Below are 12,559 nucleotides of genomic sequence, written 5' to 3' on the forward strand. Positions count from 1 at the left end.
ACACTTTGCCTGCTATTTATCTACTTCTGCTTTAGGCACAGTCCAAGATGGTGATGAACTGTATGCTAAATGCATGGATACTGTTCAAGATGCAGTGGAAAAACCATCTGCTTACCTGCAACGTCTTCATGTAGTCTTGAATCTCACTGTCTAAAGAGGTGGCATTCCTGTCGCAGAGCAAGTAGACGGAAACTGTGCCATCTTATAATGAGCATAAGGACCATTTATATGAAGATACACGTTTCTCTTTAAATTAGCAATGCAGTCTGCTGTGGTATTGAATGATGGACTATTGTGTATCAGATGTACAACAGTTTAGAGTTTATTTTTGGAAAATAAATACAACATATAATTGTGCTGATGATCAGAAGAACACTTTGTACATCAAAGGGTTGGTTTAGACGGTGGAAACCTTGGGTGTAGCGTTTAGGGGTTTCAGGTTATGAACGCTTCCAAAGAATGTTTGTTTGTCCGTTTTTACTTATTATTGAAAATCTTGTATTAACCACATGAACCCTATTCTGGGCATGTTATCACAATAGGTGAACATCTGGCCCATCTATGGGCCATATTCAGCCCAGAGATTTGGTGGAGGGGAAAAAAGTAGAGGACCAAGCAGAGGGGGGGGGGGGCTTCATGGAGTGAGTAATTAATAGAAAAAAAAGTCATTTCAACAGATTGTAAATGGATTACATATTGAATAACTTCCTGACGGCCTCTCTGTACTGCAGCATGGTGCTCTCGCTCTCTCCTTCGTTCTTCAGTCTGGTGACGGAGTCCCTGTACTCCTGCACCTCCGCTCGCCCCAGCACCTCCTCTCTCACCACCTCCGCACCTCCCTCCTCCTCCTCCACCACCACCTGCATGTAGGGGCGTTAACAGTTAATGCTACTAATCCAACAGAAATGTCACTTTTTTTCCTCCTTCAAAATCTTTTTAAAATGAGTGAAAATAGCACAAGTAGGGGTGTGGGGGGTGTGGGGAAAAATCTATTTGAATATGAATCGCTATTCTCATGTTGGACGATTCGGAATCGATTCTCCCAAATAAAAATGAATTTTCTTTTTGTATAATGACATTTTTGAGAAGTGGCAAGTTCTGGGCTGAATCGGGGGGAAAAATCGATTAGGAGTCGGTAAAAATCGTTTAATCGAATCTTTTTTAATCTTTTTTTTTAACAGAATCTTTGTTTTGAAAAAATCTGAATGGTGACCCCCCCCAGAATCTAAATGGAATCGTGAGATAGAAGATTCACAGCCCTACACCTACACACAAGCAACACGTTAATCAATAGAATGGCTAATTAGATAATCCATAGTTTGCGGTCCTACCTTCATGCGAACCAAGGTGTCCAGGATCTTCTTCTGGGATGGACTGTCCTCCCAGCAGTACTCCTCCATGTCTCCCACCGTCTTCTCTGCTTCCCACGGCTCCGTTTTCTGATCAATGAAAGGAGGAGAAAACAAAAAGGACTGATGTCTGGGTTCCTTAAACCTCATCTATACTTTGCTCTGCTGTCGCTTGTTTTCAAGCTAAAAACTCAAATGTTGTTTTATTATTATTATTATTATCTGCTGTTATGATGTGGTTTCACCAAGTTTAACCCATTAAGACCGGGAAAGCACCCTTCATTCATTGTAACCACTTTAACCATTTTATACTTTGGCTATTAAAAAATAGCAGATCTACAAGCTCATAGCTTGTAGATCTGCAATTTTTTTTTAAAGATCGTGAAAATGTGTGCAAATCTTTGCTTCTGGGGGTCCCTGGAACAAAATATTTTGAGATGGGGGTCCGTGGCTAAATACATATAATGTTGGGGGTCCTTGACATGAAAAGGTTTGAGCACCACTGATATACTGTAGAAACATTGGTTTTGTACAGGCTATGTTGTTGGGAGCGGCCATAGCTGAACCAGGAGCCTGGGGAGCAGAATGTCACAGGTTTGATTCCCAGCCCCGGCTATGTGTGGAGGTGTCCATGAGCGAGACACTCAGCCCCCTAAATCCTACTATATACCCCTCAAGAGCTCATCAGAACCACGTCTAACCAGGTCTACTCTTTTCCTTTTCCTACAAGTACACCCCACATGGACATGACACTGGTACGTGGCAGTGACTTACTACAAGGCACTGCCACGCGTTGTGAACTTGTAGATCGGCTATTTTCAGCATGCAACCAAGTGTAAAATCAGCCATTACGACGCCATCAAGGCACCGCCAACATACATTTGAGTCGACTAAAATCTTATGATCGACTAAAACTAGACAAAAACAAAAACATTTCAGATGAAAATATGACTTAAACTAAGTGGAATTTGATTCAAAAGACTGACTAAAACTAAATCAAAATTTGCTGTCAAAATCAACACTGGCCGACAGCAACGGCATACAATAAAACGTGCTTCTTATCAGAACGAGTAATCCATAGTATAATGGCTAAGAAAAATGTATCAATAGCTGTAGCCCTGAACGACGTACTGCATCTTTTTGACAAGCGTGAGTTTCAAAAGGTTGTACAGGTGTGTTGTGGGGGCTTTCCTTCCTTGATGTTTTGGTCCTCTCACAGCGGTAGGGTTTCTCCGTACGTGCGGCCCCGTCCACGGCCCTGTCCCGCTGCCATCACATTCCCCCGGCCAGGACAATGGACTCCATTGTGTGTCAGCTTAAAGCAAAGGCAGCGACACAACCTGGCATCTCGTGCTCTTGCCAGGTGTTTGTGAGGTTAATGACCGTCATTACTAACTATACCGTACATTATCTGATCTATAAGACACTGGATGGAGTGACGCTGCCGCCGGGCACAGGATTAAGGCTGAGAATAGATCGGTGTGAGTCCCTTTTTAACCCATTAAGACCTGAAGCCGATTCTACAAATGTCTTCCTAAATCCCAACAGTTTTCTGAATCAGTGGTGCTCAACGTTTTTCATGTCAAGGACCCCCAAAATGATATGTATTTGGCCGCCGACCCCCATCTCAAAATATGTTGTTCCAGGGACCCGCCAGAAGCAAAGATTTGAGTTACAAATGCTTTAAAATAATGTATAATATTCAAAGATTTGCACACATTTTCACGATTAAAAAAAATAGCAGATCTACAAGCTCTTAGCGCGGCACTCGGTGCCACGCTATGAGCCCTCCCAAACAGGCTTATGTCACATCCGGTCATAAACCGGATGTGACGTTTTCGACAATCGCTGATCGGGTAGTCTCACGTGGCCAGACTGTTGCCTCCAACAATTTTCAAATGTTTCCGGCATACAGTCTGGGACTCAGAAGCTCTGATCATGATTAGAATATAAACCGGATGTGGAGCCTCCTCTCCATTCGTCTTTACATTCGCGCAAATTTATCCTAATATACAGTAAATACAAATCATCTAAGTATACATAGCTTGCTGCTTAGCAGAAATGGAAATTAAAAAGTAAAGTGTAAAGATATTTTAAAAGATATTTTCGTGAACGGAAGTGCCAGTTTCCTCTCTCGGATTTTGGGAGTTGTAGTTCCAGACTCTATATAGCATTCAGAGATTGTGGAATAGTTGTCTGGCTACGCGAGACTACTGATCGGGCTAAATTACGATGTGATACACGACTACGATGACTGTTAGTCACCCAGACCAAAGAGAATAGAAGTGGACCTCTCCGTTCCGTTTTTTATACCGTGTGAGAAACCGCGACTTTCCCTATTCTGGACGAAAATGACCGGAAAAAAACCGAGAACCGGAAACGGAATCTGCGTCATGAAACCGGAACCCAATGAGTCTGAAGGAATCAGAAAGTGATCATGAAAAATAAACAGAATAGCGCGACCACAGTAAAAAGTAAAAACTCTTTCTCGTTCTGGCAGGGAGGGTATTCAGAGAACTCGGGATAACTCGGGGCTTGGCACTGAGAGAGTTAACATTAAAACACTAAAAGTGAAAAACAACATGGTCTGCTCTCACTCAACACAGCCTCTGTTGGTCATCTCTGTATTTAAATGTTATTTAGTAACAAATAACAAAAAAAAGAACAATCGGCAATGAATGAGCACATCATCTCTTTTTCCGCTTAACTGTCCTCCAGTTCAAAAATACCAAAGCTAGAAGTAAATAATGAGGTGCTGACAGTTGTGACGCCATGTCTGTCATTTCATCTCCGAAGAGCTTGGCCGACAGGAGGAAAATACACAGCGCTCAGAGACTCTGCCAAGAGCCCAGCGGGCCACCTGTCTTCCTCCACTGAGGAGGACAACACCTGTCTTCCTCCGCTGAGGAGGACAACACCTGTCTTCCTCCGCTGAGGAGGACAACACCTGTCTTCCTCCCCTGAGGAGGACAACACCTGTCTTCCTCCGCTGAGGAGGACAACACCTGTCTTCCTCCCCTGAGGAGGACAACACCTGTCTTCCCCTCCACTGAGGAGGACAACACCTGTCTTCCCCTCCACTGAGGAGGACAACACCTGTCTTCCCCTCCACTGAGGAGGACAACACCTGTCTTCCTCCGCTGAGGAGGACAACACCTGTCTTCCTCCCCTGAGGAGGACAACACCTGTCTTCCCCTCCACTGAGGAGGACAACACCTGTCTTCCCCTCCACTGAGGAGGACAACACCTGTCTTCCCCTCCACTGAGGAGGACAACACCTGTCTTCCTCTCCACTGAGGAGGACAACACCTGTCTTCCTCCACTGAGGAGGACAACACCTGTCTTCCTCCGCTGAGGAGGACAACACCTGTCTTCCCCTCCGCTGAGGAGGACAACACCTGTCTTCCCCTCCACTGAGGAGGACAACACCTGTCTTCCCCTCCACTGAGGAGGACAACACCTGTCTTCCCCTCCACTGAGGAGGACAACACCTGTCTTCCCCTCCACTGAGGAGGACAACACCTGTCTTCCCCTCCACTGAGGAGGACAACACCTGTCTTCCCCTCCGCTGAGGAGGACAACACCCGTCTTCCTCCGCTGAGGAGGACAACACCTGTCTTCTCCTCCGCTGAGGAAGACAACACCTGTCTTCTCCTCCGCTGAGGAAGACAACACATGTCTTCCTCCGCTGAGGAGGACAACACCTGTCTTCCTCTCCACTGAGGAGGACAACACCTGTCTTCCCCTCCGCTGAGGAGGACAACACCTGTCTTCCCCTCCACTGAGGAGGACAACACCTGTCTTCCCCTCCGCTGAGGAGGACAACACCTGTCTTCCTCCGCTGAGGAGGACAACACCTGTCTTCCCCTCCACTGAGGAGGACAACACCTGTCTTCCCCTCCACTGAGGAGGACAACACCTGTCTTCCCCTCCGCTGAGGAGGACAACATGTGCCCCGGCTCATTGGACATACACTCCATGTTTACATTATATGGACAGTCCGGGCACTGAGGCACGGGAGAGGGAAAAAAGTGACTTGAGTGGCCTCTGGTGGTGAATAGGGGCGCAACAGTTACTCCAATCGAACTAATAGATTTTAATAAAAACAATTTTGGGGGAACAAAATTAAAAGTTCCTCCCCCGCCCCACAAGAAAAAAAAATACTTTTAACCCAAGACCTGAGGCCGATTCTACAAAATGTCTTCTAAATCCTACCATGAACAAAAAGTATGTTTCTATATCAGTGGGTGCTCAAACTTTTTCATGTCAAGGACCCCCAAAATTATATTATGTATTTGGCCGCCGACCCCCATCTCAAAAAGTTTTGTTCCAGGGACCCCCAGAAGCAAAGAATAGAGTAAATGTTAGCTTTAAACAATATATATTCAAAGATGTGCACACATTTTCATGATTTTTCAAAAATAGCAGATCTACGAGCTTGTAGATCTGCTATTTTTGAACAGCCAAAGTGTAAAATAATGCTTTTTTAGCTCAAATGAAAAAGTGACAGATGCGTTCCAGGTCTAAATGGGTTAAATAGCCGATAAAGAAGCTCACGACACGTTATGAGCTTGTACACAAAAAGAGCAGGTAGTAGAACATAGAGTCCCACTGGGTGGGTGACGGGCAGACCCGGGCAGCAGGAGGCCTGAGCGCTGGTACTGGATTAGCACACAGTGGCATTACCAGGCCCAGGCAGGCAGGTTATGGTCCTGCGTTCTCCCTGAGCGGGGGGGGGCAGATAAAATCACCTCGCTGGCTGCCAACAATCAGCCTCTTTGTGGGGCTTTGCGTTTCTCAGCCGAGCGCCGCTCCACTCTCACAGCTTCCACCAGGCCAGCGGGCACAGCACTGTGCCTTCCATTGTGCCTCCCTAAAGGGCATCCAGGACGCTTTTCCGGACACTCATTCCCAACAGAGAACAATCTCTTTTTTTTTTTTGGGAACGTGACTAAAACGTTAACGAGAAAAGGCTCCGTAAAGTAGCAGTTTGCACAATAGGGGGGGGGGGTCATCTTGTGGCCTATTGGCAGAGTGTCTCAAACATTTTCATGTCAAGGACCAAACTTAGATTTGGCCAGGGAGGGACTCCATCTGAAAAGACGTGCCAGAAACCCCCATAAGAGAAGATTTGTGGTTAAAAAAAGTATTCTTTTTTTTTAGATTTAGCTCAGCTGTTAAGCCAAAGTAGAAAAAAATAGGGTCAAAGTGGATAAACTTTCAACTTTAAGGCTATATATCAACTCATTTTACTGGGGACCACCTGGAACCCACTGAAGGACCCCCTGCGGGTCCCCCGGACCCCACTTTGAGAACCACCGGCCTAATGGCATCACCGCTGGTGCTGGTGGTAATGACCTGTTGGTGAGTTGCTCTGGTGGGGCGTGTGAATGTGTGTCAGGTTCAACACCTGATAGGGGAGGCTGTCCCCCCCCCCCCCCCCAGCAGGGAAATGTCAAACGGACAATGGGTCAGTCTGCAGCCCTGGTCCATTCAAGCCTGATGTCTCCCTAATGGACTCACTTTCCCATCAGAGGGACGAAGGACATGACTGTGTCCTGCTAAAGAGCTACTTTGTAACACTATGTAAATGTCACTGAATAAAATGAAGACAGACATTACCCTATCGCCAAAATATCTTAACCATGTAAGCCCCATAAAAAGAAAGATATAAAAAAAATATATAAAGTCCACATTTTCAATGTTTTTTCTTCAAATTTTCACAAATCTTTCAAACGTTTTCTAAATTTGAATTTGCATAATGACATTCCCAAAATAGGAACACCAGGGTTAAAGTGCTTAAAACCCCACCCAAGTTATGGTAGAAACGTTATTCATATTTTTACTGTATTACAATTTTTTGCAATCTTGTCTCGTTGCTGCAGTACTGTGTCGATGAGCCAAAACCCAAGAACTTTACCCTCATACTGTACCTGTATGTGTACTGTATATATACTGTACCTGTATATGTACTGTACCTGTATATGTACTGTACCTGTATATGTACTGTATATGTACTGTACCTGTATGTGTACTGTACCTGTATGTGTACTGTATATGTACTGTACCTGTATATGTACTGTACCTGTATGTGTACTGTATATGTACTGTACCTGTATATGTACTGTACCTGTATGTGTACTGTATATGTACTGTACCTGTACTGTACCTGTATATGTACTGTATATGTACTGTACCTGTATATGTACTGTACCTGTATGTGTACTGTACCTGTATGTGTACTGTATATGTACTGTACCTGTATACTGTATATGTACTGTACCTGTATATGTACTGTACCTGTATGTGTACTGTATATGTACTGTACCTGTATGTGTACTGTGTACTGTATATGTACTGTACCTGTATATGTACTGTACCTGTATATGTACTGTACCTGTATGTCGTGACTGGAGCAGAAACCCTGTATGTTTTTTTTGTAAATTAATGCTCTATGTCGTACAAGAGTGTCACGCAAAAGTAGCAAAAACAAGCTTGTAGATCGGCTATTTCTGAAGTGAAAGTGGTTTAGTATGTCTGTGGGTTTTACAAATATTCAGCCAATCAAAAGTATTAACAAAGCTTGGAACACAGTTTCTTCTGTTTTTCCATTTCTGAAAAGTAACAGTTGTGGACATACTGTACAAGGTTTCCACCCGACAGCGACAATATATGTACAGGAACAATAAAATGTTGAATGTGCATCATGAATAATAAAGAGGCAGCAGGGGGTCTGCTGCCTCCCGTGCAAACGTTACGACCCATCAGGTCTTCACCAGTGTCTCAGTGACTGGTCCAAACGTTACGACCCATCAGGTCTTCACCAGTGTCTCAGTGACTGGTCCAAACGTTACGACCCATCAGGTCTTCACCAGTGTCTCAGTGACTGGTCCAAACGTTACGACCCATCAGGTCTTCACCAGTGTCTCAGTGACTGGTCCAAACGTTACGACCCATCAGGTCTTCACCAGTGTCTCAGTGACTGGTCCAAACGTTACGACCCATCAGGTCTTCACCAGTGTCTCAGTCACTGGTCCAAACGTTTGCTGGTGGCACATTTGGGCGCCTGACAAGGCTGAAGCTAAAAAACGTTACGGTACAAAAAAAGGAAAGATCCCACACACTACTGTAAGTGGGCGGGATCTTTCCCTTTTTTGCATTTGGACCTTTGGGCACCTAACATTTTGGGCACCTAACATTTGTGTATTCTACACATTCTTTGTTTAGGTTTTCTATTTTGCTAGACCTGTCTTGGCATCTTTTTGTCATTTGGGTTTGTGTGTGAGACACGCCCTTCTTCTGATACTAGAACACCTGCTCCAACACGCAAATATTTTCTCTAATCCCATTCTGATCACAACCTGCATGTGAATTCTTACCCTCGTTTGTGATGAATTATGAAGGCCCATTTTATCAACATGTAGCAGTCAACCTTTTGGTGCTCAAGGCACTCAAAATCTAAACAAAACAGACAAGGTACGTCAATGCTTTTCATAGTTTGAGGAGAGGATATGGTACTACCAGTACCAGTGGTAATTAATGTAATTATGTTAATAGTGATTTTCTTGACATCGAGTAAAATATCAGCAAACACCTGAACCATGGAATACAGTAGCGCCTCACCAGAGCATCTGTGTGGCTTTCATGTAATATAGACATCATGATCTGGCTTTGTGTGTTACATGTGTGTCAGGGCACATAAGGACAGATGGTATCTTGTGTCCAATCCCAAAACAACCTCTTTATATGGCAAACATACTGACAGATATATAGTGACAGACAGTGGACTGTGAGTACAGGGGTGATGCCAAAGAATAAAAACACCTTCCAATGAATCGTCTTTTGATAAAACGTGGAAAGGCTTATTAAACAAAAAGGAACGACCAAAAAGGCCACAAAGCCACAGGGTTACCGTAACTAGTGACGGCCCAACACTGCTCAGGACTAATGTGATGGGGGATGGGATGGGGGGGGGGTCGTTGTGGGACTAGGGCTGATATATGAATGGTGAAGTCATGAAATATTCATGTCTCAGTGGAAAAGGCAGCAGAACAAACCTGTAGTGCTCATCCTACCACAAAGACCTTTAGTGCGTTCCAACCCTTGACCACGAGAGGCTGACCACGTAGTGTCAGGTGTCTCCACACAGTCAAGTGGAGTCTCAGTGATCAGACTCACAGATGGACCAGCCTTCCAATCCATTAGAACAAACAAACTGCCAAGCTATGGGGCACTTTTCTTTCTTTGTCAAATTCCTTGTCACTGAATAACACCCTGAATGAACGTGCGATGGCGATGTAAGGGTTTAGACCGAGATCAGAGTCATGGACTGCTCCGGGGTAATGACGAGACCGGGAACGCATCTGTGTGTAATCTTTTGATTTCTTTATTCAAAAATAGTAGATATACAAGCTTTGTAGATCTGCTATTTTTTTGAAAAAATAAGTTAACATTTGTGCAAATCTTTGAATATATATATTTTTCTCAAAGCAAACATTTTTAACTCAAATCTTTGCTTCTGGGGATTCTAAATCCTAAAGTTTATTTATTTTTTTAAACTTATGTTGATATAATAATCAGTGATTCTCAAACTTTTTTCATGTCAAGGATCCCCAAAATGATATGTATTTGTCCGGACCCCCCCCCCCTTCCATCTCAAAATATTTTGTTCCATATTTTGTTTCCCAGAAGCAAAGATTTGAGTTAAACATGTGTATATATATATATATATATATTCAAAAATTTGCACACATTTTCACCATTAAAAAAAAATAGCAGATCTACAAGCTCGTAGCGCGGCACTCGGTGCCGCGCTACGAGCTTGTAGATCTGCTATTTTTGAACAGCCAAAGAAATCTGAAAATGACACAGATGCGTTCTCCGGTCTTAAAGGGTTAAAATGTTGATTAGAAGGAAAGTCATGAAGTGCACTTACCCAGGACTCATGGTAGAGGACAGTCAGCAGGTACATGGCGTAGTCGTTGTTCTGCTGCTTCAAAGGACAACTGGGGAGGGGAGACGTTTAGGACTCATTAAGATGATAATGATGACCTATATGAGCAAAATGATAATGAATGTTGAGAAATTAGACCCTGACACGAAGCGGAGGGGTCTTTATCACCCTGAAGGGCTTTATTTCTCAACAACCATTTGCTCACCATTCATTATCCAGCTTATTACACGGCTATTTATTATTATTATTATTGACACAAAATGTAACAGCAAGAAGATTTCATTAGTTTTGTAAGAAAAAAAAAAAAATACAGTTTAGTCCATTAGATGATGCCAGGTGCGTCCAGCGCAACAGGACGGCTCGCGAAACTCCTTTTTAGGAAGCGGGTTTTTTTTACCTGTCGGTTGTGATGCTAAGGATATCAGTCTCTTTGCAATATCTGTCCCCGACCAGCTTCAGCATCTTCTTCCTGGCATGGTCGTCTAGATTCAGACTGGACAGCTTTACCTACAATCACAATGACAATAATATAATAACACATTTCTACTAATATTCTTACAGACCACATGGAACTTTATTATTCATTCATTGTGTGCTTTACTCTTTAAGTTTGTCTTGTTTTCCCTCTTAGTGCAAAGCACCTTGTTTCTCTTGTTTGTCCATCTTTCCTTTCTTTTTTCTTTAATGTAAAGCACCTTGAGAGCTGCATTTTCTTATGAAATGTGCCATAAAAATAAGACATCACACACACATATTCTATATTCTATATATTATTATTACTACTACTACAAAGACATAATGGTAACTCTACTCTCTAAATAAAAAGGAAAACACAGCCAAGCCTAAAACCAGGTCATTCAACCACGTCAACCGTTAGTTTAAATCCCTCTACATTCAATACGTAAATCTCTTGATTAACCAGTGACCCTATAGTAGATTAGATAAGAGGGACAACAAAAGAGATTACTGTGTGATTATAATGTCTCACCGTGGATTTGTATTATATCACTTGTACATGACAACATAAATATACTCTGACTGTATACTGGAGGGTGTGTGTGTGTGTGTGTGTGTGTGTGTGTGTGTGTGTGTGTGTGTGTGTGTGTGTGTGTGTGTGTGTGTGTGTGTGTGTGTGTGTGTGTGTGTGTGTGTGTGTGTGTGTGTGTGTGTGTGTGTGTGTGTGTGTGTGTGTGTGTGTGTGTGGATTCCTGCTAGTCCCCCAGGGATCTATATTTTGTCTGCTCAGTTTTTCCCTCTACACCAAGTCTCTGTGGCGAACATAGTCACTGTACAAGCTCATAACACGTGTTGTGAGGTCAGTTAATAAGAATCTACTGTTTTGTAGAAGTCTGCATCTGCACCCAGAATCACTTGTATTGCAATCACCATCATATCGATCGATTTGATTTGAGCGTGCAATTAATCGGTTATCTGCCAAAACTGGGACTTACCAGTGAAATCTATCTCCCTTCCAGTGCAATATCATCTCATCTCATATTATCTGCATTATTAACGTTGATGCTGCCTAATCCACTGGGATTAATGGCTAAAACATGTTTTACTCACCATCCTAATCTACTGTCAAAGTGTCACTGCAGAAGATGGCTGCTCATTAACGCTTTCTACCTGGTGTCCCTATATATTGGGTATGTCCGTCATGTAAACAAAAAGTTTTCAAATCAAACTAACTTTTGTTCAATCTAATTAAATTCAACACTAGCACAACGGTTATTGAATAGAAAGCAATACTCATTTCCTGTTATGCTGTTTTATTTTGAACATGACATCGAAAACTAGACATAGGCGAATGTTTCAAATAGATCTGCTCAGGAGGCAGTGATTCCAACTCTTTCACTGCATTTCTTATTTGTGATTTATTCTCGTATCATTCATTCAGCATCATTTGTAAGCTATATGGTTTTCTCTTGCAGTTTTCTAAGCAAAATATTGTAGTCCAAGTAAAGGTGGACCCTGATGAAGGCCGAACCACGTTGATCACCTGCGTTTCCATTTTTTTTTCTTTGCCATGGACAAATAAAGGCTTTTTAACTTTAACTGAACGGGGGTCAACTCACTTTGATTTTACACAAAGGAAAGGAACTTAAAAGCTTTGACCAACAGTTAAAGGGGGTACTTGGATTCATAAATGTCACCCAGTTTTTTATTTATTTTACAAATGGAACCCTGAAAGAGCACTAGAGGAACACTAACCTTGAGGTGAACGATGCGAGCAGAAGGGTTTCTAAGGGAGAGCCCA

At 43.0% G+C, this 12,559-nt stretch overlaps 1 protein-coding gene across 1 annotated transcript in view; it reads right to left on the reverse strand.

Annotated features, from left to right (window-relative positions):
* Positions 1-306: 306 nt before the first annotated feature.
* The window catches only part of mrps35 (mitochondrial ribosomal protein S35), a 19,787-nt gene continuing 7,534 nt past the window's right edge, over positions 307-12,559 (reverse strand). Inside the window, exons 4-8 of the mRNA XM_080438257.1 lie at positions 12,514-12,555; positions 10,700-10,809; positions 10,285-10,354; positions 1,332-1,439; positions 307-860 (exon numbers count right to left, since the gene is read on the reverse strand). Coding sequence (XP_080294383.1) covers positions 690-860; positions 1,332-1,439; positions 10,285-10,354; positions 10,700-10,809; positions 12,514-12,555 — 501 coding nt within the window. The 3' untranslated portion in view covers positions 307-689. The remainder of the gene's footprint in view (positions 861-1,331; positions 1,440-10,284; positions 10,355-10,699; positions 10,810-12,513; positions 12,556-12,559) is intronic.

This window comes from Gymnoscopelus braueri, assembly GCF_963280865.1.
Source record: "Gymnoscopelus braueri genome assembly, chromosome: 9".
Taxonomy (NCBI): domain Eukaryota; kingdom Metazoa; phylum Chordata; class Actinopteri; order Myctophiformes; family Myctophidae; genus Gymnoscopelus; species Gymnoscopelus braueri.